General features: G+C 47.1%; 9 protein-coding genes across 13 annotated transcripts; 5 read left to right on the forward strand and 4 right to left on the reverse strand.

Moving 5' to 3' along the window:
* Window positions 1–12: 12 nt before the first annotated feature.
* On the reverse strand, window positions 13–1,047 carry E1B28_007243 (uncharacterized protein; the record flags this gene model as incomplete). The annotated part of the gene is made up of 7 exons (XM_043151961.1): window positions 13–349; window positions 409–449; window positions 507–515; window positions 584–626; window positions 675–690; window positions 747–877; window positions 1,001–1,047. The coding sequence occupies 7 exons, from the start codon at window positions 1,045–1,047 to the stop codon at window positions 13–15; spliced, it is 624 nt and encodes a 207-aa protein (XP_043010043.1).
* A 1,944-nt stretch (window positions 1,048–2,991) lies between these two features.
* E1B28_007244 (uncharacterized protein) lies at window positions 2,992–3,913 on the forward strand (the record flags this gene model as incomplete). Its single annotated transcript, XM_043151962.1, has 3 exons — window positions 2,992–3,326; window positions 3,384–3,508; window positions 3,564–3,913. 3 exons carry the CDS (start codon window positions 2,992–2,994, stop codon window positions 3,911–3,913), a joined length of 810 nt encoding a protein of 269 aa, XP_043010044.1.
* A 796-nt stretch (window positions 3,914–4,709) lies between these two features.
* Window positions 4,710–7,592, forward strand: E1B28_007245 (uncharacterized protein). 2 transcript variants are annotated; one of them, XM_043151964.1, is made up of 15 exons: window positions 4,710–4,738; window positions 4,788–4,931; window positions 4,987–5,031; window positions 5,084–5,177; window positions 5,236–5,283; window positions 5,347–5,424; window positions 5,481–5,546; window positions 5,602–5,836; window positions 5,896–5,903; window positions 5,956–5,988; window positions 6,053–6,177; window positions 6,258–6,346; window positions 6,410–6,483; window positions 6,551–6,850; window positions 6,906–7,592. In XM_043151964.1, exons 1-14 carry the CDS (start codon window positions 4,727–4,729, stop codon window positions 6,565–6,567), a joined length of 1,068 nt encoding a protein of 355 aa, XP_043010046.1. In that variant the 5' UTR covers window positions 4,710–4,726; the 3' UTR covers window positions 6,568–6,850; window positions 6,906–7,592. The 2 variants fall into 2 exon arrangements, with proteins under 2 accessions (XP_043010046.1, XP_043010045.1); XM_043151963.1 differs by having other exon boundaries at window positions 6,410–6,850; window positions 6,906–7,045.
* On the reverse strand, window positions 7,062–8,618 carry E1B28_007246 (uncharacterized protein). Its single transcript, XM_043151965.1, has 2 exons — window positions 8,363–8,618; window positions 7,062–8,305 (listed from the first exon to the last, which is right to left on the reverse strand). Exons 1-2 carry the CDS (start codon window positions 8,519–8,521, stop codon window positions 7,178–7,180), a joined length of 1,287 nt encoding a protein of 428 aa, XP_043010047.1. The 5' UTR covers window positions 8,522–8,618; the 3' UTR covers window positions 7,062–7,177.
* Window positions 8,619–9,096: 478 nt separating this feature from the next.
* On the reverse strand, window positions 9,097–11,670 carry E1B28_007247 (uncharacterized protein). 4 transcript variants are annotated; one of them, XM_043151966.1, is made up of 13 exons: window positions 11,436–11,635; window positions 11,163–11,384; window positions 11,061–11,109; window positions 10,942–11,008; window positions 10,754–10,885; window positions 10,563–10,709; window positions 10,384–10,506; window positions 10,225–10,327; window positions 10,151–10,172; window positions 9,947–10,098; window positions 9,772–9,881; window positions 9,664–9,712; window positions 9,458–9,607 (listed from the first exon to the last, which is right to left on the reverse strand). In XM_043151966.1, the coding sequence occupies exons 1-13, from the start codon at window positions 11,477–11,479 to the stop codon at window positions 9,592–9,594; spliced, it is 1,236 nt and encodes a 411-aa protein (XP_043010048.1). In that variant the 5' UTR covers window positions 11,480–11,635; the 3' UTR covers window positions 9,458–9,591. The 4 variants fall into 4 exon arrangements, with proteins under 4 accessions (XP_043010049.1, XP_043010050.1, XP_043010048.1 ...); XM_043151967.1 differs by having other exon boundaries at window positions 9,097–9,712; window positions 11,436–11,670; XM_043151968.1 differs by having other exon boundaries at window positions 9,097–10,098; window positions 11,436–11,670.
* On the forward strand, window positions 11,671–13,767 carry E1B28_007248 (uncharacterized protein; the record flags this gene model as incomplete). Its single annotated transcript, XM_043151970.1, has 8 exons — window positions 11,671–12,113; window positions 12,162–12,190; window positions 12,241–12,450; window positions 12,502–13,101; window positions 13,160–13,267; window positions 13,327–13,487; window positions 13,541–13,624; window positions 13,683–13,767. The coding sequence occupies exons 1-8, from the start codon at window positions 11,915–11,917 to the stop codon at window positions 13,765–13,767; spliced, it is 1,476 nt and encodes a 491-aa protein (XP_043010052.1). The 5' UTR covers window positions 11,671–11,914.
* A 261-nt stretch (window positions 13,768–14,028) lies between these two features.
* On the forward strand, window positions 14,029–16,143 carry E1B28_007249 (uncharacterized protein; the record flags this gene model as incomplete). Its single annotated transcript, XM_043151971.1, has 8 exons — window positions 14,029–14,439; window positions 14,499–14,527; window positions 14,581–14,790; window positions 14,843–15,472; window positions 15,528–15,638; window positions 15,710–15,870; window positions 15,923–16,006; window positions 16,059–16,143. Exons 1-8 carry the CDS (start codon window positions 14,241–14,243, stop codon window positions 16,141–16,143), a joined length of 1,509 nt encoding a protein of 502 aa, XP_043010053.1. The 5' UTR covers window positions 14,029–14,240.
* On the reverse strand, window positions 16,116–20,276 carry E1B28_007250 (uncharacterized protein). Its single transcript, XM_043151972.1, has 6 exons — window positions 19,920–20,276; window positions 19,853–19,868; window positions 19,678–19,796; window positions 18,262–19,616; window positions 18,181–18,210; window positions 16,116–18,124 (listed from the first exon to the last, which is right to left on the reverse strand). Exons 1-6 carry the CDS (start codon window positions 20,200–20,202, stop codon window positions 16,187–16,189), a joined length of 3,741 nt encoding a protein of 1,246 aa, XP_043010054.1. The 5' UTR covers window positions 20,203–20,276; the 3' UTR covers window positions 16,116–16,186.
* Window positions 20,277–20,338: 62 nt separating this feature from the next.
* Window positions 20,339–23,692, forward strand: APL4 (clathrin associated protein complex large subunit). The gene is made up of 13 exons (XM_043151973.1): window positions 20,339–20,430; window positions 20,483–20,511; window positions 20,566–20,837; window positions 20,892–21,033; window positions 21,092–21,265; window positions 21,317–21,493; window positions 21,555–21,709; window positions 21,769–22,078; window positions 22,135–22,350; window positions 22,401–22,698; window positions 22,753–23,306; window positions 23,365–23,457; window positions 23,527–23,692. The coding sequence occupies exons 1-13, from the start codon at window positions 20,409–20,411 to the stop codon at window positions 23,632–23,634; spliced, it is 2,550 nt and encodes an 849-aa protein (XP_043010055.1). The 5' UTR covers window positions 20,339–20,408; the 3' UTR covers window positions 23,635–23,692.
* The last annotated feature ends 259 nt before the right edge of the window (window positions 23,693–23,951 follow it).

Raw genomic sequence — 23,951 nt, forward strand, 5'->3', positions numbered from 1 at the left:
CCTCTCTCGACGCTAAACATCATTTGCCCGGTCGAAGCCGCCCATCGTGTATCGATCAGGATATCCTCTTTGAAGAGCGTGTGCCTGTCTCTTCGCCGTCACTTCAGGATCTTCGCCAAACTCTGGGATCAAAGTGGATGTATCTGACAACGGCGACATGGGTGGTCGCGAAGTATCGTCAGCCAACGACATGGCTGCTCCGAAGTTATATAGAGGTGGATAATTCTGCCCTTGCCTGACACTCGGAGTCGGCTGATGAAGATTCGTGACTGATTTGACATATGCGATTTCTTGCTCTCTCCATCCCCGGAGGTGCAGGATAAATCGCGCTGTGAGGATTCCTGATAGTCTGTAACAAATGGCAGTGTATAAGACTAAACGCTCTTCGGATCAGATAGATGAATGTACGGGAGTGTGAAGGCGTTCAAGATGTCCTGGTAAGGTCCGGACTACCCATGTGTAATATTAGTGCCTATCGAATATGTGAAACGACAGAATAAGCTCACAGTTGCTCGCTTCAAAGTTCAAACAACAGCCAATTATGTGAGTAAAAGAAATGGTAAAGGTTGCTGGTGGCACTTACTAGCTTCAGGATGAAAGTAGCAACGGTGAAGAGCGAAATAAGACTAAGAGATTCATTAAAGATTGGCCATGAAAGCGAATGAAAGACTCACCAAAAATACGTTAGGCCTATAAACGTATAAGAGTTCAGTGAACATCACCCGAGAGAACGCGTGGTTACGGACCTTCTTCGAATATGAAAAACAAAATATTGTTCCTGTTGGCCCCATACGCCCTGAACGACTTTGCAGTGCGAAAGGTTATCAGTAGGGCCGACGACGTTTCGAAAATGATCGTAAAGAGGGGCCTCAAAAGGCTAACTGTTGCCAAAAGGCAATTAGAACTGTCTTATGAACAGCAAGAAAGTTTTATCAACTACTACGGGTTCCCATAGTTGATAATCAGAACTTCATCTCATGATGAACAAAAACATACTCACGTTGGAGTGTTCTCTGAATGGCTGCACTTTTGACTAGGAACGTGCATCTGTTGATGAAGAGTGACTAATAAAGAATAAGATCGATTCGGAGACTCCTCCGCTTACCGAATCTGTGATAACGGTCGCAAGTCCCAGTGTCGCTAGATAGATTAGAACAAGACGATTTCGCCCGTACACAGCATAAGTTCTGGCGGTGAACGTCACTGTAAGGTACGGCATAAGTAACAAAGAGACTTTCTCCGATGATGAGACGATAACTCAAGTACTCACCGATGACTGAAGCACGACCCAAAACTCCAAGAACATCGATGATTTTGTACCATGTGTCACAACTGCATTTCCGGTCAATCAGGGGACTAGAAGCATAAAGTCGTCGTCGTACTAAGACTCGTTAGATGGTCCCAATTTTGCATGCAGGCGGTCTCACCCCAAAAGTCAGTTTGTTAGACATGGCAAGCAAAAACAACACGTTTGCGACTAGCGCGTATCGGCAGCCAATGTAAGCAAAAGTTGAAAGTGATAGTTTTCTGCCCCAAATGTATTTGACTTCCATTCCAAATATCAAAGTGTAGTCATAGTAAAGCAGCGCTAATGGGAGTGTTGTGAGGCGTCAGTGGGTGTGGGTAAACAGTAAATCGACCCACCTAGGCTGGACCATTGGATACAGTATTGCAGAAACCTGGGGATTACACTATATCAGATTTTTTCTCGTCATGAATGTAGATTGCTTGTATACCCCGTCGAGCCTAAGACCGCCATGGGTCCAGAAAAGAAATGTGGGCCGAAAAGATGAGAGGAATAAACAATCAGCCAAGATGGAAAGCAGAAGGATAAGAAGCGGCGCCCAAGCACGAGGATAGCTGTTTTTATGCTATCGCGATCATTTGACTTAGCCGACCAAGATCTTCTGAGCCGACGTTCCGTCATTGTAAGCATAGCTTGAGAGATAGATGTGTACATACTTAGACTGGATTTTTCCCGAATGGTAATTTGAGGTGATAGTGCGCACTCTCAGCGATCTCCAGCTGCTGGCAGACACCGGAGCCTATGAAATCAGAAAGACCGTCAACCAGGGTTTCGGAACGTCGAAGAACCCCACTTATAGAGATGAGAGGATCTCTGTGAAAGCTTCAAAAAGCTGCTATCCAGTATGCAAACATGGAAACCCCACTGATTGAGTGTAAGTGAACAGATCATAGTATCAATAACATGTAAGATGGAAGATATGACGCACAGGCGACCTGATGCTGATTGTTTGTTCGTTCACCTTGATTCGAACGAATACAAGTAATTTAAAGGCCTTAGAGATTGACCCCAGGCAACGAAGCCCATCCCGTCAACAAGCACAAAAAAGGTTAGATTGAGAAAGATTGAAGATTATTGTTGGGGGACGTTTGTTCCCTGCCGCTTCCTTGACTAGCCAGGAGAAGCTGACACCCCAGAGGAGATTGTTATTGTTACTACATACTTGTAGAGCGCAGGAGGGATTTTTCAATGACGGTACCTATGTGCGCCCGCTGGAAATCGTTAACGCCCAGATTCTCTGGTATGTATACCTTTTGAGCAGTCGCCGCCCGTGCGTGGAGGAGCAAACAAGGAGATTTACTAAATACTCACCTCTCCGACTCGAGGTGCTGGACTTCAAATTGCAGCTTCTGAATCAAACCACCTCACCCATCCAAAAGGATAACGGATATAAACAATCTCCTCCTGTCGCCCTTGCACTCGGAGTCAAATCGAGAACATTGTCAATGTGAATGAGGTCGGGAAGGCCTATCATGTTCACCATGAATCACGGGTAAGTCGGGTGTGAATCAGACTCGTGCGCGGCGCGGGTCAATTTTTTTTGTTTAGCTGACGAATATGACTGCGACCACGGCCTGAACCTTTTCCCCTGTCCTTATCGTTCTCCTCCTCCCACTACCTATTCATCAGTCCAGTGACGCTTCGGTCATCGCTATTCCTTCGCAACCTACCAAACCTCGGTCGATATGGCTCCAACTGCTTTGACGATGTCGACGGAGAATCGCGGAAGCACATTTCCAATAATCAACAGCCTCAAGAAAAGTTCCGCAGCTATGAAACCCTTGCAATCACTCGAAAAGTTCCAGGAAGGTATGAAGACTGCACCTCCCCCGACAGTGAGGACCAGTGCGCCACGAACGACGTTTTCGTTCGATTCGATGGATCTTGCCCTCGAAGCGTTCAAGCAAGGAGAATTTCTCGTGGTTATGGACGACGAGAATAGAGAGAACGAGGGGGATTTGATCATTGCTGGAGCGCATTGCACGACCGAGAAAATGGCATGGATGATTAGACATACGAGGTGTGTACTTCACGCCCATTATGTTCACCGGTTCAAAGGCACTAAGTTGTTACTCAGTGGCTTCATTTGCATATCGCTTCCCGGTGAAAGGTTACGAGACTTGGAACTACCTCTCATGGTTGGGGAAGCGAACCAGGACCCACATCGAACCGCCTACACAATTTCTACGGACTACAAGCATGGTAAACTCGCTCACATCTTCGTGAATACTCACATAAATGACCAACGGCTACCCAGGGACTACTACAGGCATATCGGCACATGACAGGGCACTCACCGCCCTTGCGTTGTCATGTCCGACTTCATCACCTGCAGATTTCACGAGACCCGGTCATCTCATGCCCCTTTACGCTCGACCCGGCGGAGTCCTGCAACGCAGAGGACACACGGAAGCGGGGGTGGATTTATGCAACCTTGCGGGCTTGCCAGAAGCAGGCGTCCTCTGTGAGCTCGTTAATGATCTGGATGAGGACCCTCAAGGGGGGATGATGAGACGCGACCAGTGTAGGGAGTTTGCAGATAAATGGGGTTTGAAGATGATCAGCATAGACATGCTGGTAGAACTGAGGCGCAGGGTGCAGCAGTAAAGAGCATATACCGCTGATCTATCTCAACGTGGGTATGTCCCTCGGACTTTCAACTTGAATCTGGTGCTAACTACATAATCTTAGCATTTGTTTCCTTATCGAAATTTTGTACTAATAATAGCGAGTCATTTTCACTCCTACTCGGCTCGGCTCGCATGGCCTCATGAAATTTTCTGTTATAAGTTTTGTCGCAAATCGTGGGTGCATTACCTGTTACAGCAGCCTTCTGGTGTTGCCGTCAGCAGTGATGACAACATGTGGGGCTCAATGTAGCCTCTTTATTCACCATTTTTAAGGAGACTGGTGACCTGATTTCACCCGAACTTGGCCTCGCAGATAGCTTTTGGTTAAGGGCCTGCAGCCGCTTTTGAGAACGTGTGCGTTTCCCTGTTGATATCGGTTACAACGATTCAACTTAACAGCCTCGCCTCTTCAGCGACGCTTAATGCCGGATATGTAACAAGACGCCTGCCGGAATATGAGGCCGACGGCATCATGTTCTCTTCGGGGTGCATGCATGTGTTACATGTATTCCCTCCAACTATAATCAATTATAATTCTCCTCAGACCATGACGATACCTCACGAACTTCACAAAAAGGCCGGTGCTCAAGAGACTGTAATTTCAGCAAGATCTCATACGACCGTTCAAGAGATGGAAGATGCAACCGATCCCCTGGCATCAAGTGACGCGTCCTCTGGGAGTTCCGGGACTAAAGCAGTAGAAACTGGACTTCAATGGAGCGTCCTAAAAGACGACTGGGAGACTGATCCTACGAACGCAAGAAATTGGACGGCACGGAAAAAATGGTTAATGGTTACAATTGTGGGCTTCACAGACACTCTTGCCTTAATGTCGTGTTAATTAATTACAGGTCGCTTTTTACACGTTCATTCCTCCGCTCGCAAGCTCCATGATGGCTCCAGGCCTGCCAGAAGTCGCAAAGATGTTTCACATCCAGAATCAGACGGTAACAGCTCTGGCTTTGAGCAGTTTTCTGATCTCGTTTGCTATCGGGGTGGGTTGGATCACAGGATGATGGACTTACTTCGACCCTAACACTTTATTGCAAGCCACTTTTTCTGGCCCCGCTTTCGGAAATGTATGGCCGAACATGGGTGCGTCTCTAAATCAATTGTTTTTGCCTCACCATTCAGTGTGTGAATGCAGATCCTACACCTGGGAAACTTATTTTCATTGGCTTTCAATCTTGGATGTGCATTCTCACCAAATATATCGTCCTTCATCGCCTTCCGTTTCCTGAGTGAGTGTTCCGTTAACCTGTAGAGTTTTCTTCTCGCTCACCAGTGCATATTATGTAGATGGATTTTCCGGAGCAGCTCCAATAGCTGTTGGCGGAGGTTCTGTGGGTAAGTACTCGTAATCATAATCTTTCCCCATGGGTTGAGAACTTGTTTACTTTCCACTTCCAGGTGATCTCTTCGCAGAACGGGAACGTGCTTTCGCCATGTCCTTATACACCCTGGGTCCACTTCTTGCACCTGCATTAGGTACGTATTACGTTGAACCGTTTCATACGATGGAAGTTTCTAGAAATCATATTTAGGTCCTGTGGCTGGCGGCTTCCTCACAGAAAGAGTGAGCGTGAAATATGTATTTATAGTCATTGCAGGTAAGGCTTTCTAATTTATGACGATGATGGTCAGTCTCAAGCACACTATCAATAGCTACCTGCGGTATCGCAAGCCTAATCGGAATACCACTTCTCCGTGAGACATATGCACCAGTTCTGCAACGACGAAAGGCAAAGAGGATGGACCCGGAAAATCGGTTGCAATTGAACATTGAAACGCCAGCCGGTAACATGTCAAAAGCCCAATACCTGTGGCTCAACCTTAGTCGACCAATCGTCTTGCTGACGCGTAGCTTTATCTGCTTCATTCTCAGCCTATATATGTCCTTGTCAGTACCTCATAGGTCTTCTTGTACTTCTTTTTTTTTACTGACAACTATCTTTACAGTATCTATGGTATGTTTCCCTCTCACTTCGGTCTTCCTAGGCTTCATGATCCGCGCTTCAGGCACCTATTATCTTATGTTCGCTACCTTCGCAAGTAAGTGGGTTTGGGTTTTCCTTATTCAATTCAGAGTTCTCTCAACCCGTGATAAACGCACCAGGGCTATTCCACGACAATTACGGTTTCGGCGCTGGCATAGGTGGCCTGGTATATCTTGGGCTCGGAACAGGCTTCATGCTTGCGACATACTTTGGTGCAAGTATCTCCGACAATATTTACTTGCGAGTACGTGGCACTTGAAGTTGACGTGTATGGTGAATAACCGTCCTTACTGACGTTTTTCTACTTATTTATCCCCATCTTAGTTGGCAGATAAAAACGGCGGAAAAGGAAAACCTGAGATGAGGATACCTCCTTTGATATTTGGATCGTTTTTCATACCTATAGGGTTGTTGTGAGTGCGACTCCCCACACGTATGGCACGACCGCGGTTGCTTAGAAGCCTATCTTCTGTTAGCTGGTATGGCTGGTCTGCTCAAGCAAAAGTTCATTGGATAATGCCCATTATTGGTTCTGGGATATTTGGATTCGGTATATCGCGTTTTTCTTTTCCTCGTTGGAAACCTCCGCTTTATTGCTCACCGCACCATTTCCATAGGGCAGATGACATGCTAGTGAGGGGATATTTTTTTTAAATCGACCGCACATCTTTGCATACGTGAAGAAACTCACCTTGCCTTCAGCCTTCCTATCACATTGTACCTCGTGGACGCGTTCACATACGCAGCAAGCGCTCTTTCGGCAGCTTCAGTGAACAAATCCCTGTTTGCTCTTCTTGGTTGACCTCACTTCTCGTTTCTTCAGGTCCTACGATCTCTACTCGGGTTTGCATTCCCGTTATTCGCGCAGGACATGTACGACAAGCTGGGATACGGTCTTGGAACATCACTGCTCGGCGGTAGTTACTTTTTGATTATTCCTCGTGGTCCATCATCTCAAACATTCCGTTCAAGGACTAGCTATTGTTCTAGGTATACCTTTTCCGATTTGGATATATTATCGCGGGGAAGCGATTCGCGCAAAAAGTGACGTCGGTCGATAGGTCTCTTGTAGATCACTAGATTGATCCAAATAAAGTCTATTTTACCTACTCTTTTTCTTATATTCAAGGAGCGTAACGCGAAAGGAATGACAAGGACAGATACGTACGGATATAGTTCAAGCGGGGGAGAGTCCGTCTACCTCAATTATCCCAGTCTAACATTCTTGCAGAGCTGGATGGTTTCTACTGATTCATGACCTTGAGTCCCAAGATTTCTCGTCGTCTTTTGTTCTCCCCAGCGATGCCTTCATCAACCATCTTGTTCAGTATACTCATCTTCCCTGAAAGGCCAACTTGGTACGGTGGCAATAAATTTTCTTGACTTCCCCTAACATGGCCTCTTGTGATGACTTTGGGTGGCGGTAAATCAAGACCAGGAGGTGCAGTAGGGTCATGTTCGAGAGGATTACGCGGAATCACGGTCACGATGAGGGAGGGCTCCGGGGGGGTCGGGACCGGGGTCGTAACGACAGGAACAACAGATGCTCGAGATGCAGAGACTTCTTGAATAGAACTTCTTGCAGTCTTCAGGAGATGACATCTATATGCGACCGTATGCAGTCCTTGTTTATATCCACCTTCATATCTCATCCCAGAAATCCTAGAGCCTCGAGCAAGAGAATGGCGGTACCGAGCCGTACGAGAGGTTTGGGAGCTGTGACGTGCTCCAAAAGCATCAGCAATGCGATGTAAAGAATTGATGTCTTCTGCACATTCATCCTCTTTCTTCCTTTCGCCGCTAAACTTTGCCAAGAGTCCACTCGCGAGAACAAGTCCAATGTTACTGGGAGAAAATAATGCCCACAGAATGGGGGGTACGCTAGAAGAGTTCTTCTGAAAATCCTTTTCTTCGGAAGAATTTATCTTGGTTCGCGGTTGTATAATGGTACTGTGAGCAACCGATAAAGCTTTTGGCACGTCGTAGCTGGCATCAGATTTCGAGTCGAGATGCGAGGGCTCGTGGCAAGGGTTTGTGCTGTTAATAAACGGAGACTGCGTGTGTTCACACTTTCGTTCAGGGGGAGGACAGTTCTTTCGGGATTTACACAGAGTTATAAAACCACCGGTACAGCCAGAGATGTTATCGTCCGATAATGGGAAGGTTGACGTTGGCGATGTGGACGAGGTGTGGGTGTCATTGTTCCTGTACTTCTGAGGCGAGATTTCGAGGTCTGTAGGCTGTTTTACATGCAGGTTACGGTCGAGGTGGCTAGAAACATGTACAGGACATGAGCATCGAGGTGGATGAGGGGCAAAACGAGGAGTTGGTCGCCTTGGTTGAAGAATGAGAGGGGTTATATTGCAGTTAGCCTATAGTGAGTATTACTACAATGCAAGGCAACAAACGAATTTGGCGAGATCGGGTACCTCCATATCTACATTCGTCTTCCGCAAACGTCTAGCTTTGGCGACTTTGCCTACCCACCTACAGAGGAACATCGCGCTTGTCCAGAGAAGAGTAGTTGCGACCAGGAGAAGGAAAACACCACCGCCAGCATATGCAAGACAGAGAAAGAGAGAAGGCATGTTCGAGGACAGAACGTGGGGTAGTTATGGGTATAAGCGAGTGTAGAATAAATGAGTGTGTGGTAGTACAAAGAGGAGTTGTAGAAACTGTCTAGCCACTGACGTCGCGGCCTTCAGATGTTCAGACGCCCGAACGACCACGTAAATAAATGCATTCGAAAACCGCAAACAGTCGAATATCAACTTTCTTGGGAGCAGTCCTCGCACAATGTTACTGAGGAAACAAACTAAACAGGGTCCCAGGAATACAACGAGAAAAGGAATCGTCAATCACCAGGACCCAAGGAGACAACAGCCCATAAATCAATACGGAATCAGGCAGTGATCGACGAATACAAAAGAACCAGAGAACTGCTCTGAGAAGTATTAGAAGCGGTGATGCCAAACTCCTGCGGAAGCTGAACTAGCCCAGAACCTGTGTCGAGAGGACGTTGAGGAAGTATGAAATATTGCGCGATTGGCAAACACCAGGTCGAGATGGCCCAATGGGAGGAAGCATGAAGGTTCCAAGGTTTCGCATTCAGGACTCGAAACCAAAGAATAAGGGGGGAAACCGTTCATTTAACATCAGAAATTGGCCATATGAAACATAGTGACTAGGGGGCACTGAATTGTCAATACAACGATAAGACGGATCGGCTGTAGAAACCAAGATCGTTGTTACCGACGGGTAGAACTTCTTCTACAAGCGCTACCAACAGACTTTGCCGACCATCAGAGGATTCTGAAACGGATTCGATGGTAACAGACGATGGCTGGCGTTTGATGAGGCCCCAACTGAAGAGGAGACTCGCGTTGGTTCTCCGGTTGACGCCGAGGTGTTACTAGGTCGAGTCTTCTTTCAATAGTCGCGAGGTCCTAGTTCCTTACATTCTAGCGGGAGCTGTGAGCACCCAGAATAGCTATGCCTCTGCTCACCTCTATCGAAATGACAACGCTCCGCAGAAAAGATTGTCGCGATCAGGCGGGAATGACTGGTTGATTACCAGGGTTCTACAGGATTCTACACGGTATGCAGTCCTGAAATCCTACTCATTACGACGCGCCCTCCTTTCACGATAGCCAACAAATTATCTTCCGGTCTGTCTAGAACAGTTACGTCTTCCAATGGGTTCGCTTTCAAGACCAACAAATCGGCATACGCGTCCGCGGAGATGGTTCCAAGCAAACATTGCTTCTTGAGCATTTTCGCTAAGGCGGTAAAGGTGTATAATAAATCGGCTCCTACAAGCAAGAAAGGAAGTGCTCACCCGCGTTAGTCGTGGCGTGCCTCAGAATTTCAGGTGACGGAAGGACTTTGGCTCGGATGGTGAATTCCTCTGTTTGTAGAGCCTGCATCGAGGTGAGAAGATCTGAACCACTATTGTATCATGCCAGAAGTTCGAAAAAGAAATTCGATATTGTGAAGAAGGAGAGCGGACGAACTAGCAAATGGTGACTCCAGCTTCATGGGCGATCTTCAATGCCTGCAAACCGTGTTTCATTACCTCTGCGTTTTTCTTTTGGCCGTCTGGAGGAAGAAAGTCTTCAAATGGCGGGCGGACCATGATCCCGTAACAAGATAACGTGGGGGTAAGCTAGCTGAAGGTTGAGATATGTAAGGTCCGGTGTAATGTAAGAATAGCTCACGTATATGCCTTTGGCAGCTAGTCTAATGACATTTTAAGTTTATATAACATTCCGTCGAGAAGGAAGGAACTAACAGCTTTGCTGTGTCCTCGTCGATGAGGTTTCCATGTTCAATACCAAGAACTCCATTGTCGATTGCATGCCGGATCGCTTCAACAGTGTATGCATGTGCAGTAGCTTATCAGAGGCGATTAAACGAATCCGTGAACCCAAAAGTAAATAGTGAGACATACACATCTTGCCGCCCATCTGTCTGCATGTCGTCGTGATGGCTTTAATTTCTTCAGCAGTATACTGCACCGTCTCGATTGCATCGGTTTCAGATGCCACGCCACCTCCCACCATGATTTTAATGACTGTTACGGAGCGAAACTGAACTGGGAAACTAAAGTGAGAGGTATCAAAGACATACAGTCTGCGCCAGCTTTCAGCTCTCCCCGAACAGCAGACAAGACAGCAGGAACCCCGTCAGCTACGCGAGCAAAAAGCTTCGAGTGACCACCACAACAACCAGGTTCAGGACCACCGGAAAGGGCAGGTGTAAAATCACCGTGTCCTCCTATCCCATATTAGGACACGATCAAGAACAATGCGCGAATTTACCGGTTTGCGATAGAGCCTTCCCACATTGGAACAATCTCGGGCCGAGTAACAAACCCTCCTCGATGGCGTTTGCGATGACCTTTGAAGCACCGCCGGTGTCTCGCACAGCAGTGAATCCACGTAAGAGCATTTCTGCCTTCACTTTTGAGAGCCTTGTTCACATTAGTTGGTAAAGAAACCAAACGTGCCTTTCAGGGTGTATGTCGTTCTTAGATGTACTTCTTGTTCAGAAAGCCTTGTTAGATCCCCCATCGTCTATTCTCGTATTAGACGGAAATCGAGTACGATCTTGAAGTGTACCACGAACCTTGACTCCTGGAACAGCGGTGACATGTACATGACAATCTATTAAACCTCTGAAAAAGTAAAGTCAGCACGATATCAGAGTGTCAGGATGGCAGCTACTCACGGGCAAATGAACAGACCGTTGAGATCTACGACCGTACAATCATCTCCGAAATTTTCAGCATCTGAGGTCGGCGAGACCGAAATTATTCTTCCGCCTTCAACTTTTACGGTTTGTCTTCCAGTTAATAGATTTCCTGAAGCAGGATCGACAACGATCGCGTTGACGAACATGAGCGGTCTTGGTTTTGGTGGAATCCATGGCTTAATCGCAAGCTTTGGTAGGCTGTAGTATGGGAGTCAGAGGAGATAGTCAAGAGAACCAAGGAACACGCACAGATTAGCTCTCGTTTCCGTGGGTGCTCCAGGATAAAGTTCCATAGTTGGCTTGAATCACAGGAACGGCCACGGCAGACTCATGGTTCCCAGGCTATTCAGCGTTTATTCCCAGCTCGTTCGGTCGGTCTAATCTTGATTATGTGTAGGGTGAAGCAGTAAATTTCCATGTTGTACTGGCTGCACGCTGGAGGGGCTAGTGGAATTTTGAGTGAAGACTCCGGATCCGAGTAGAGCCAGAGCGTACGGTCACATGCTCGGACTGGTCGACGTCTACGTTAATGGCATCAAGCATCCAATAAGTACAGTACGGTAAGTGTACATGTATTTCATGATCTTTTGCAATTCTAGGCTACAGATATCAATATCTGAGAACAGGCCCACCGCTCCGGCTCCACATCGGCCGGCATTCAGTCTCGGTAGTAGTTGATAGCGCAGCGATGTCGATGAAGCTTGAAAATTTCACCCTCGAACGTTACCATGAACACCTTATCATTCACTGGCGCAATTCTTGTCCTTGTTGGCTTATACGCGTACCACGTGAGTGCTAGCGACAAGAGGCTAGATAAATATCCCGGTCCTTTCATTGCACGTTGGACCACTCTCTATAAGAAATACTTCGAAACCATCATGCATGGGGCGTGGGTGGATGAGGTTGAGCGACTCCACCGCCTATATGGTACGTCATTCAGGTTACTTACTGTCAAACAACCTCAAGTTTCTTTAGGCCCGATTGTCCGAGTAGGCCCGAAAGAGGTGAGCGTTCACTCAACCAGCGCCTGCCTCTCATTGAACGACATACGTAGCTCCATTTCAGTAACCCCGACGCCTACAATGATATATACGCTGTCGGATCAAGATTCGCAAAAGACCCAGACACATATTCAGCTGTCACGTCGTTCTTACATCTTTTTGGCGTTTTAGACCCACAGGAAGCCTTAACCAGGAGGACAATGATACAACCATACTTTTCGAAGCGTTCAGTTTCCGATCGAACATGGTTGGTTCAACAAAAGGTCATCTTTGATTGCTATCGCCCCTCTCAATGTCGCTCATAATCGCTTTAGGTCGATCAATATCTCGACGAATTACTTCTCAAGCACGCGAAAGACAAGGTGCCAGTCGATTTGGAATACGCTCTCCGACCATTTTTTTCGACAACGATTGCCACGTTCGCCTTCCCCGACCTGGAACAGTGCCATGCCTTGACAACCTCTGGGCTGGCTTCGACTGTGACTGATACACCGGATAGGAACACGATCTGGTTCTTGATGAAAAATCTGCATCCCGTCGTCGTTAAAATATTGACATCGACGACGACACGCATCAGTTTAAAGGAAATGGACGCCCTTGAGATTTTGGCGGCTGACGCTCTACAATCGTTTCCGTCCGACGTTGAGGAAACCAACGCAAACTTCTTCCACATACTCCTCAAACGGTCTCAGTTCAAACGTCCGCCAAATCCTCGCAAATGGTTAGCTTCAGAAGCTTTAAACTTGAAATTCGCCGGGGTCGATACCACAGCAAATCCGGTATTCTTTGCCATTCGTGGAGTTTTAGGTAGCCATAAGATTTGGGACAAGCTCACTAATGAGTTGTATGACGCATGGCCAGACTTGGAAGGTCCCGCGCCCGATCTTGTCACTTTGGAGAAGCTGCCCTACCTTGTAAGCAAGAGAGCCTGCAACCCATTTCCGATTTCTAACAATGACCGTGTTCTTCTAGACTGCTGTCATCAAGGAAGGTTTAAGACTTTCAATCGGTGTTATAACACCGATGAACAGAGTCGTCGGTGAAGACACGATAGTTGCCGGGGAATATATCCCTGCCAGAGTGAGTCGAAATCATATTTGCACTGGGCTCTGTCTTCCCTGACTGGCGTAATATTATAGACAGTCATTGGGATGTCCAATTCCTTTATGCACCTTCATCCTGACATTTTCCCGGAGCCGCATGTTTTCAAACCGGAACGATGGCTGCAGGAAAACAGTCAGAAACTGGACAAATACTTAGTGGTGTTTTCACGAGGTCCTAGAAGTTGTGTCGGGATGCAGTATGTCATTTCATCTTCATTTTTACCCCGACGAGCGGCTGACTCGGGACAAGCTTCGCATGGTGTATGATGTATCTTTTGTTGGCAAATATGTTTCGGAAGTTGGAAATATATCCCACTTCGGCGGACGACTTACGGTATGCACACAATTCAGACTCTTAATGCCCTCAAGATAATAAAAACTCGCTTTGGCAGAGCCCCATTCCACTTGAGGGATGACTTTGTATCTGTATTTGTAGGAAAATCTGTACATCTACATTTCGAACGCAAGCAAAATTAGTATCGATGTCAGTGTCCTTACTTTGGGAGTGTCTGAAAGTTGGAATTGTACATTTACTGGTTGAAGTTCAAGGCGTACCTTAAAAGGCTGGAACAGTTGGGTTGCCTACTATATATATACTGCACCGCAGAATGCAAAATCCAGGGAGTATCTTGTTGCCCGAGATAGATAGATAGATGGATATTATTATTATTTTACATGATACAGAGTCCCCTTCCGAGTCGGATTCAGTGCGTGCCGGGGAAAACCCATGCATTCGGACACAGGTTGGATACCACCGGCAACGATTTCATGAGGTCAAGTCTGGACCTGGACTCAACTCTACGGTAGGACGATGGCGAGAAAGGCTGCGCAGTTCCCTCCACTCCTTTTCCCGAATGACTTGATGGGACTGGAGTTAATTGAATCATTTAGTTGATTATTCGGGTATAAATGGGAGGAGCTAAGGCGGAGACGATCTTGGACACCTAACGATGGGCAGCATTAGCACTCTCAACACGGTTATACTTCTCGTCTTCCTCTATGTGACAGCCAGGAGTTTGGGTAGAAAAAGTCTGGATCGATTTCCTGGGCCGTTTCTTGCCAGGTGGACGACACTCTATAGAATGTATTACGACCTGGTAAAGAGAGGAGAATGGGTGGAGCACATTCGAAAACTTCATATCATCTATGGTGAGTCTCGGTTTCCGATTTATGAGATTCCTTCGCTACATAAAGCGCGTTCGAAATAGGTCCTATAGTCCGTGTCGGACCCAACGAGGTCAATATCTTTTGCCAGTGGATTTTCGCCCCGCCTAACACAATTCCTATCAGCTTCACTTTAGCAACCCAGAAGCATATAATGAAATTTACGCCGTCGGGTCTAAGTTTTCAAAGGACGAGGCCACCTACAAACCAATTCTAGGGCGTGGCCATGTTTTCGCCATAATCGATCCTCACGAAGCTATGACAAGGAGAGCTATGGTGTTGCCGTACTTTTCACGTCGTTCAACGCTGGACCGGGAACGTGTGCTTAAACAGAAGGTCACTTCAGACATGCTGGTACTAATCCGATCGCTGCTCACTTATCCTTTAGGTCGATGAATTTGTCGATATGCTAGTCAACAACCACGGCGGAGGCCAGTCACCCCTAAACTTGCAAGAAACATTACGCTCATTTGTAGGTGGACTCGTCCCATCTTTCTGTTTTCCCGATGTGGACCAATATGCGGAGTTGGCTTCGTCTGGGCTGGTTTCGAAAGTAACAGAAGTCCCGTCCGGAATGTTCCCTTGGATGTTCGTGAAGAATTTGCCTGTCGCAGTGAACCAGGTGCTGCAGCACTTGGCCGACACTAGCAAGGTGCTGGTAGCATCAGGTGAATACTCACGGGTCAAGGAGCTGCAGGCGTACGGGATCTTGATCGACGATGCTCTGGACTCCCCACTTTCCGACGTTGATGAAGGAAACGAAAACCTTTGCCACCCGTTATTGAAACGATCTATCAATAATCGTCCCGAACCCGCTCGGAATTGGCTACTTTCCGAATCTCTCAACGTCAAATACGCTGGAATTGACACAACACCAAACGCTGCCTTTGTAACAATACGCGGTGCTTTAGCGGACGAATCTATTCGCAAGCAACTCATTCAGGAGTTGACTGATGTATGGCCTGACTTGGGTGGTATGGCACCCGGTGTATTAGTATTGGAGAAACTTCCCTACCTTGTGAGTACTACTAGCGCGGTTTGCCACGCAAAGATACCTCCTCACCTTTATACAGACAGCTGTAATCAAAGAGGGTATAAGGCTTTCCATTGGAATAGTTTCACCCATGAACAGAATCGTTGGACCTGAAGATACTATGATTTCTGGTGTGTCCATACCCGCTGGGGTAGGTGCCAGTTGCAAGCGCCACTCTCAGTCAGAAGCTCAGGCACATACTTGTTTTTTTGCTTTTGATAGACGACCGTAGGGATGGCCCACTCTATCCTGCATTTGAATCCAGATATATTCCCGAATCCGCACATCTTCAAGCCTGAGAGATGGCTGCAAGCAGACAGCCAGAGGATCGATAAGTACTTCGTCGCTTTCGGTAGAGGACCACGAAGTTGCATTGGAATACAGTATGTCTTTACTTCACCGTTTGTTTGATTTGTCTGACAGAGTCTATTCTAGCCTTGCCTGGTCTATTTTGTACCTTTCTGTTGCAAACATTTTCCGACGATTAGATCTGTTCCCTACCTCCATGGATGACTTGCAGTATGTGCTCGTCTTCTGATTCGCAAACATCACTAACATAGACACTGTACAGCTCTTCATTCCGGATCAAAGACGAATTTGTCTCAGTCTATGAGGGGAAACCTATTCATATACATGCTGAAGCCAAGAAAAACTGAATGGATATGTTCCTCCTTTGCATAAGTAATTCTCAAACACCACTCATGTGTGTGATACATCTATCTGCCGGTACTCTGAGCATGTCAATCCATCGTGCGATACCACGTTACAGGATGAGCAGATGAACAATTTACATTCAGGGCATCGAATGACTGTGTCCTCTTCAGTAATGCGGTATACCAATCGACAATCAATCGTCGGGCACATTCTGAATTTGGCTGGAGGGTTTTTCTGAACATGCGCCAAGAATGATGTTTCTAATAGATCCAATGTTTCCTCTGGTGATAGGAGATTCCCGATCACGGAGAGAGGTATTTCGTTGGTGCATGGATATGGGGGTAATTCATCGTCATCCTGTGCCGATGCCAGGCAGACAAGCTTTTCGAAAGGAGGAATAGTTCGCGATTGTATGTAGTACGAGATGCACCTATCGCAATAGACATGGCAACAAGATAGTTCTATAGGTTTGAAAGGTGGAAGACGGCATATAGGACAAGATGCCGACATTTTAGTTGTCGGAGGATCAGATTCGCACTGACCGACCACCTGAACCACTTTCTGGAACTCATCGATACCGCCCCAAAGCGAGAACATGCGAGAGGTGACGTCAAGGACCATCTTGTTCGAGTTGATTCCCGACTTCTCCAAAATCTCCAATCCTCCATCCAACAAAGTCCTAATTCCAGGTCCACGAAGATTAAGGGAGTAACGCATTTTGTCAACCTTCTTTACTAGTCCTAATAACTTCGCCTTGGCGCTCGAGCGGGCCTCTTCACTACCAAAGAGAAGGACATGTCGATTCCGAAAATCAAGCTGTATTAAGAATGAAGCATCGCGATTCACGTTTCTGAGCGCCTTCTGGCAGCTCACAGTATCGAAGTATTCGACCCAGAAAGGCTGTGAGTCCTCAGGCACGAGCATGGCTTCACCATAGAGGAGAACTCGGATCTCTTTCATTGTTCGTGCCAGCGCTTGAGCTTTGGGGCTGAAGACCCGAACATGAGTCGTGTCCCCTTCTGCATCCCACTGAATTTTGCACTCCTCGAAACGGGAGTCCCGTATGCGTTCTATTTCCCTTTCAATAATAGCCAATTGTTGGGAAGGAACCTCAAAGCAGGAATAATACGTGAGCTGTACGGTCAAAACACTCCCGCCAATGAACTCGTGCTCGGTGCCGTTCAATTTCTGGACTGCGAGGACGGCTGCATTCGCATCGTGAAATCGTGCAAACGCTAATTGCTTGCTTTTGGAGGGTGATGATGGAACAAGTTCGAACAGCTGAATGTCCCCAAAACTATCCAGCAAACGGCGGATATCCTCCAAGGGAGACTCGTTATAATTCGGACTGGTTATTTCGACCAGCATAGGACCATCACAAAATCCCTTGAGATCGTCCTTTTCCGTACGCAGGGGAAGATTATCCAAACAGATGGCGAAAGCATTATGGTTGCGGCGGCTGGCAAGTCGGGATTGAAAGGATGCTTTGACCTTGCGCCCTCTCAAAGTCCTGCCATCCAACCGATTAACTTCCTGCTTCGCCTGGGTTATTGTGCGATAAAAACACCAAGCTCGGCGGTAAGGCGTGGGATAAGCTATCTTCACCCAACAACTATCCTTTGCCGGTTGGATGTTGTATACAATAGGGGAGGGTGAATCAACACGCGCAGTCAGGATAGAAGAGTGGAATTGATAGTTGTTCAAAGAACGAGCAGCCACCGCAGCGTCTGGGATGGAAGAGTAGTCTATCCTCACCTGCACCGCATCGTCAATGGTCTCTGTCGTTTGGTCATCGATGGTCCCAAAACTGGATACCAGTCGGTCTAGTTCCTCGATTTGTTGTGATGTAATCGCGAGAGGAAGGTGAGAGATAACAACTGTGTGGCTCTCAAAGGGTGTCGTAACTTCCTCTGGAACACCACCTGGACCGAACCGGACACGACAGTGGAAAAAACTTTGTTCCGCTGACGGTATTGGGTGACTCTGCACGCCGATAGGTCAAACAACCAATAGATAGTATTCCAAGCGAAGGGTCTTACAGGTCGAGTGTCTGGAGGCGTTTCTATCGACTGTTCACAAAATGAGTACAGACCTTGGAACAGTCAAGTAGAGATACCAGCCTCAATGTCCTCAATCTCCGGGTCTTTTTCTGAATGCTCCTCCGGAACCTGCATATGTTCGTATTCCTCTTGCCTTATATGCTGGAAGGGACACTCGTCACCCCAATTACAATGTCCTTGACCGAAGTACTTGCACGGTAGTTCCTTACGGTTGTCAACTTCCTCGCGCTGAAGTTGCGATGGGTTCTGGTTACCCCAATCCTGGTCCCAGGTAGCTGCATCATCCGATTGACCTTGCGTGGGAGCCGGGGTTTGATTATCACCTTCATTGCTCTCAGACTCCACATTTAAAGCTGAAATCCTTCCGGAGATGGGTGCTTCAAGAGCACGAGCCTGATTATCAGCATCAGCACCTTCATCCGACGGCTGTGTGTCCCAAACTGATATCTGTGGCACCTCAGGGGGAAGGTCACTCGTCCAATCACAGTCCGTAATAGTCCAACCATTATCTTCCGCAGCTGGTTGACCCGCATCAGCCCGATCATCACCGCTGCCTCCCCAGCCGTAGTTATCCGAGGCACCCGGGTTCTCGTCCGAAAGGGGTTCTTTCTCATGGGTGTACTTGCAGCGGTCACCATTCCTGCACTTCGCTTGTTGGTAGTAGTGGCAGACCTTCCTCTTGAAACCGGTTGTTCTGAACGGCTCACTGGTGGTTGCAGAGTTGCGGGTATCGTCCCTGAGGTCCTCGTTATCATTGAGAGAAAGGGGAATGGCCATTTTTGGAGCGACAGCTTGTCCGTGGACCTCATGCACGTAAGGACATGCGTCTCCGTTTCTGCACTTTCCCGCTTCATAGAATAGACATTTCTTCGTAGATCCATTAATATTGGGGGTGAGCGGATCCATTGACGACAGAGTCTGTGATAGAGCTTTGTATTCATTTGCTGATAAAATATGTCGAAAATGGCAGGTCTCGTTGGTGTAAAGACAGGCATTTTTCTCAAAATGCTGCTGGCAGAGGGGAACGGTGGCGTCCTTTTTTATTGGTTGGAAAAACTGAGGTTGCAGGGGAGGCATCGGGGACAATATAGTGGGTGATATAGGCAGAGGATAATGGACAGGAAGACGGTAATCCGAGTATGCAGGGTATAGTCCTTGTTGATACGTTGGATATGGTTCGATAGACAATATTGGTGAGGATTCTTGATAGGTCAGATGAGGCAGAGGGGAAGAGGATCCGGGGTTTATCTCCGAGTCGTTTGTGCCATTCAATTGCTCTCCTGAAGTCCTCACTGATGTCTGCGAATCGTCATCACGTCGGTCACCAAACGGAGATGCAGGTTCCGGTGAAGTTGCTCTCGAAGGCGGCAGAGGTATCAGTTCCGGGATTACAGCCATTGGACCATTGGGGGACTCTAAAAGACAGAAGAATGAGCGACACAGTTCACTCGAGAAAAAAACCTTCATCGCATTCACCAGGGAGATTCTGCACTAAGGGTGTGATCGGTTGCTGCGGCGGATTCGAATGTTCCACAAACGTGTCAGAGCTGGCAGATGTGGTATTCAAGATTGCCGGAATGAAAGACGATGTAGACCTGTTGCTCAAAGATTTCGTTACTCCAACCTTTGTAGTCCAAAGTCAATGACTCACAGTGACGAAGATGGTCCTGCCTAGCAGATAAGTTGCGGGTCTTGTGGAAGCGCGTTGTTGTACACACCTTTGATCCCATGATCGTAAAGACAGTGGTCTCCATGCCTGCACTTGCCAAGAGTAAAATACTTGCATGGAGCTCGTGTATTGGACGCGTCCAAATCTTTCAGGGAGCCCTCCCTCTCATGTCGATTTAAACAACTATCTCCAAACTTGCACGTCCCCAACTTGAAGTAAGGACATGGAACTGTTGTCCCCGTCGACGCACGGTCATGACGATACAAACATCGGTCGCCTTTATTGCACGCATTTTTTAGAAAAAACGTGCAAATCTCTTTTGAGTTGGACATGGGAGAGAAAGAGAGAGTCAGTGTCGCAGGCTGTTATGACATGGCGCAGCTGCGTGGAAGCGTGCACGCAGTACGGCGCAGATCGGTCAAAGCTATAAATAAGCGGCGACAAAATATTGTCACGTGGTACCTAACCCTAGCGCTCACTGTCAGCCGCAGATCCTGACGGGCAACCGTCGACGTTCTGGACGACGGTTGAATAGAACATGGTTTATCACAATCTCAAGGGTGCGATTTGTTATTTTTTTAGTTTTAAAATGCACTAAAGGAAATGTTTCAGCCCTTATCAAAGGAATCCGATCATGCAAGGTTCGTTACAGGCTCCCACTCGAATCCTCAAAAACTAGCTGACTGTTCCATCAGACTGTAGCAGACGAACGTGCTCTTATCCAGCAAGAATCCGCTGCGATTCGTGCCTCTTTCCGAGAGGAAGACTCGTATGCTCGACACAATAACATTGCAAAACTTCTTTACATACATATGCTGGGTTCACCAGCTCATTTCGGACAGATTGAATGCCTTAAACTCGTTGCAAGCCCTCGGTTCTCAGACAAGCGATTGGGATATCTAGGAATAATGTTACTCTTAGATGAGAGTCAAGAGGTCCTCACGCTGGTCACCAATTCATTGAAAAAGTTCGTACTTTCACACTGATACATGTATCTCTCGATCTGAGCATCAGTTTGCAGCGACATGAATCATTCCAATATGTATGCAGTGGGACTTGGGCTCTGCACATTCGCCAACATTGCCTCGGAGGAAATGTCGCGTGATCTAGCGAACGAGATAGAGAAGTTGTTAGGTTCTAGTAACACCTACATACGGAAGAAGGTGTGTATCGAAAATAACGGTCAGTAACTGCTTGAAACCTATTTATCGGATGCAACAGGCGGCTTTGTGCGCTCTCCGGGTGATCAAGAAAGTTCCCGATCTCACAGATCACTTTACCACACAAGCCAAAAACCTCCTTACAGATCGAAACCATGGAGTTCTACTTACAGCGATCACCCTTGTCACCGAGATGGTTCAAGTCGATGCAGCCGTTCTCGATGAGTTTCGCAACGTATGTCATTAACAACGTACTCGTCGTTACTATCAATTCACCGTCCGAAAGGCCGTCCCACTTCTCGTACGCCACCTCAAATCACTTGTCACAACGGGCTATAGTCCTGAACACGACGTCTCCGGGATAACTGATCCTTTCCTTCAAATAAAAATCATCCGGTTACTCCGGCTTCTTGGGAAAGGCGATGAAAGGGCAAGCGAACTCATGAACGACATACTGGCTCAGGTATGTTAATGTTGTTGTCACGTTCTCCTCTGTTCGTCTATTGAACTCAGATTGACTCTAGGTTGCAACCAACACAGACTCAACGAAGAATGTGGGAAACTCCATTCTTTACGAGACGGTCCTATGTGTACTTGACATAGAAGCTGATTCTGGCTTGCGAGTCATGGCTATTAACATTCTAGGAAAGTTCTTAAGCAACCGAGATAATAATATTCGGTATGGTTTACATCTTTTCTGGCCTGCCTGTTCCTGTTGCTAACTCTACCGCACGTTAGATATGTTGCTCTCAATACACTCAATAAAGTCGTCGCAATGGATACAAATGCGGTTCAACGGCACCGGAACATTATATTGGACTGTTTACGCGATGGTGACATTTCTATTCGACGAAGAGCCCTTGAACTATCATACGCCCTCATCAACGAACAGAATGTCCGGATATTAGTCAGAGAGCTGCTGGCATTCTTAGAGGTTGCAGACGATGAATTCAAGTTGAATATGACGACACAAATATCCCTAGCTGCAGAACGTTTCGCTCCAAATAAGCGATGGCATATAGATACTGTCTTGAGGTTTTTAAAGTTGGTGCGTACCAACACTTCCGAGTCACATATTCTGTTAAAGGAATGATTACTTGATAGGCAGGGAATTTTGTTCGGGAAGAGATACTCTCAGCTTTTATTCGACTCGTAGCACACACACCAGAACTACAAGCGTATACAACGTCCAAATTGTACACCGCTCTCAATTCTGATATATCCCAAGAATCATTAACACTCGCCGCAACTTGGCTGATCGGGGAGTACAGTGATATTATCATTGAGGGTGGTCTTGTGAATGAGGAGAATCCCAAGCCGGTGAGAATTGACCTGTCAAATATCAAGCACTCTACTGAAACCACTCTCAGATAGCGGACAAGCCACTTGTAGATCTTCTCCTCTCAATCCTAGATTCTCCGTATGCCAATATCCTAACCCGACAATACGTCCTCGCTGCCATAACGAAGATGGCATCGCGCTCGACAACCTCCCAGCCACAGAAGGAGCGCATTGCAGAGGTCCTTGACCAGTACACAACAACCCCGGAGTTAGAGTTGCAGCAGCGAGCTGTTGAATTTGCTAGCCTTTTCCATTTAGGGGAACTTCGCGAAGGTGTTTTGGAACGAATGCCTCCTCCTGAACTGAAAGCCACTGTCATGGGTGTCGGTACGTGGTTCTCACTCTTTCTCCATCAATGGCAACCTCATGAAGTCCTACCAGTCAGTGAAAATAAACCTGTCGGTTCGAGCACGGGAGGTGACCTGATCGGTCTTGACGAGGCTACCTCCCCGACAACGAACGGCATAAGCAACACTGGCTCTCACGGTCTTATTGAAGATATCTTCCATACTTCTGGGCCCTCAGGTTCTGGCGCGTCTTCCCCCGCTCCACAATCACAAAAGTCGACTATAGATGATATTCTTGGTCTCTTTGGTACCCCCAGCACCTCGTCAACATCCGTTGGTGGACTTAATTCAGCATCCTCGCCACCTTCAGGAGCTGCAGCCGATTTATTGTCTTCGCTCTCCCTATCTCAGTCGACATCTCCCGCGTCTCCAACTTCACCGGCACCAGCACCAGCACCAGCACCTGCCGTACAACCAGCAACATCAAGGCTAACGCAGTATACTGCATATGAAAAGCATAACTTCAAGATCACTCTCACCCCACAGACATCAGCAGCCAAACCTGGAGTCGTAATGATTCTTGCCAGATTCCAAGTAACTGGCTCGTCGCCTGCAACCTCCATAGCATTCCTGGCCGCTGTCCCTAAGGTGAGTATTTAGGCAAAGGGTGAAGAGAAGCTATCATTCGAGCTTTCCATTTTCCCAGTCCCAGCAACTACAGATGTTGCCAATGTCTAATTCCTCCGTGAATCCGGGTGCAACGGAAACTCAGCAAATGCGTGTAGTAGCGCCCGTTGGGGTAAGTAATGGACAATATGAAATATAAATTTTATTCCGGTATACCAACTGACCAAATACCTCAAATCAGAGCAATGTGCGACTCCGTTTGAAGATACGCTACTCGATAGAAGGACAAGAAATAGAGGACACGGCGGACTTTTCTGGTTTCCCGCCTGGGCTAACGGGTAGAACCTAGTTTCATTCATCTGATGAACGGTTGTACTGTACTGTACTCTAATTGTGACAAAACCGCCAACATGTCTTTCAATTTTGAAGATACGTACAGACAACTGGTTTGGGGGTTGGCCTCTCAACAAAAAGAAGCATTTTGCAGGAGGAATGGGACGGGGGAAAAGGCAAATTTTGCCCAAGTTTTTTTTGACAAACTGATATCAGAAAAACATGAGTGTCAGTCGGATACGGAAAAAACAATAACGATACTGTAGCATCTTAATGTACAAAAGTCACAAGGACCCACATACTCAACAAACGGCTAAGAAACGATTACGGAAG

This window comes from Marasmius oreades, chromosome 4 (genome assembly GCF_018924745.1).
Source record: "Marasmius oreades isolate 03SP1 chromosome 4, whole genome shotgun sequence".
Classification (NCBI taxonomy): domain Eukaryota; kingdom Fungi; phylum Basidiomycota; class Agaricomycetes; order Agaricales; family Marasmiaceae; genus Marasmius; species Marasmius oreades.

Bases quoted from the DNA above. Each gene is read 5' to 3' on its own strand.
- E1B28_007245 (XM_043151963.1), top strand. The intron at 4,932-4,986 runs GTGGGTTGGATC...CTTTATTGCAAG, and splicing joins TGATCTCGTTTGCTATCGGG to CCACTTTTTCTGGCCCCGCT. The intron at 5,178-5,235 runs GTGAGTGTTCCG...CATATTATGTAG, and splicing joins CATCGCCTTCCGTTTCCTGA to ATGGATTTTCCGGAGCAGCT.
- E1B28_007246 (XM_043151965.1), bottom strand. From the start codon at position 8,521: ATGCCTTCTCTCTTTCTCTGTCTTGCATATGCTGGCGGTGGTGTTTTC. The intron at 8,306-8,362 runs GTACCCGATCTC...TACTCACTATAG, and splicing joins AGACGAATGTAGATATGGAG to GCTAACTGCAATATAACCCC.
- E1B28_007247 (XM_043151967.1), bottom strand. From the start codon at position 11,479: ATGGAACTTTATCCTGGAGCACCCACGGAAACGAGAGCTAATCT. The intron at 10,328-10,383 runs GTATGTCTCACT...GCCTCTGATAAG, and splicing joins ACAGATGGGCGGCAAGATGT to CTACTGCACATGCATACACT. The intron at 10,173-10,224 runs GTTAGTTCCTTC...AAATGTCATTAG, and splicing joins GACGAGGACACAGCAAAGCT to ACTAGCTGCCAAAGGCATAT.
- E1B28_007250 (XM_043151972.1), bottom strand. From the start codon at position 20,202: ATGTCCAACTCAAAAGAGATTTGCACGTTTTTTCTAAAAAATGCGTGC. The intron at 18,211-18,261 runs GCTGGTATCTCT...TTTTGTGAACAG, and splicing joins CGGAGATTGAGGACATTGAG to TCGATAGAAACGCCTCCAGA. The intron at 18,125-18,180 runs GTAAGACCCTTC...ATCGGCGTGCAG, and splicing joins CGCCTCCAGACACTCGACCT to AGTCACCCAATACCGTCAGC.
- APL4 (XM_043151973.1), top strand. From the start codon at position 20,409: ATGGTTTATCACAATCTCAAGG. The intron at 20,431-20,482 runs GTGCGATTTGTT...GAAATGTTTCAG, and splicing joins GGTTTATCACAATCTCAAGG to CCCTTATCAAAGGAATCCGA. The intron at 21,710-21,768 runs GTATGGTTTACA...ACCGCACGTTAG, and splicing joins AACCGAGATAATAATATTCG to ATATGTTGCTCTCAATACAC.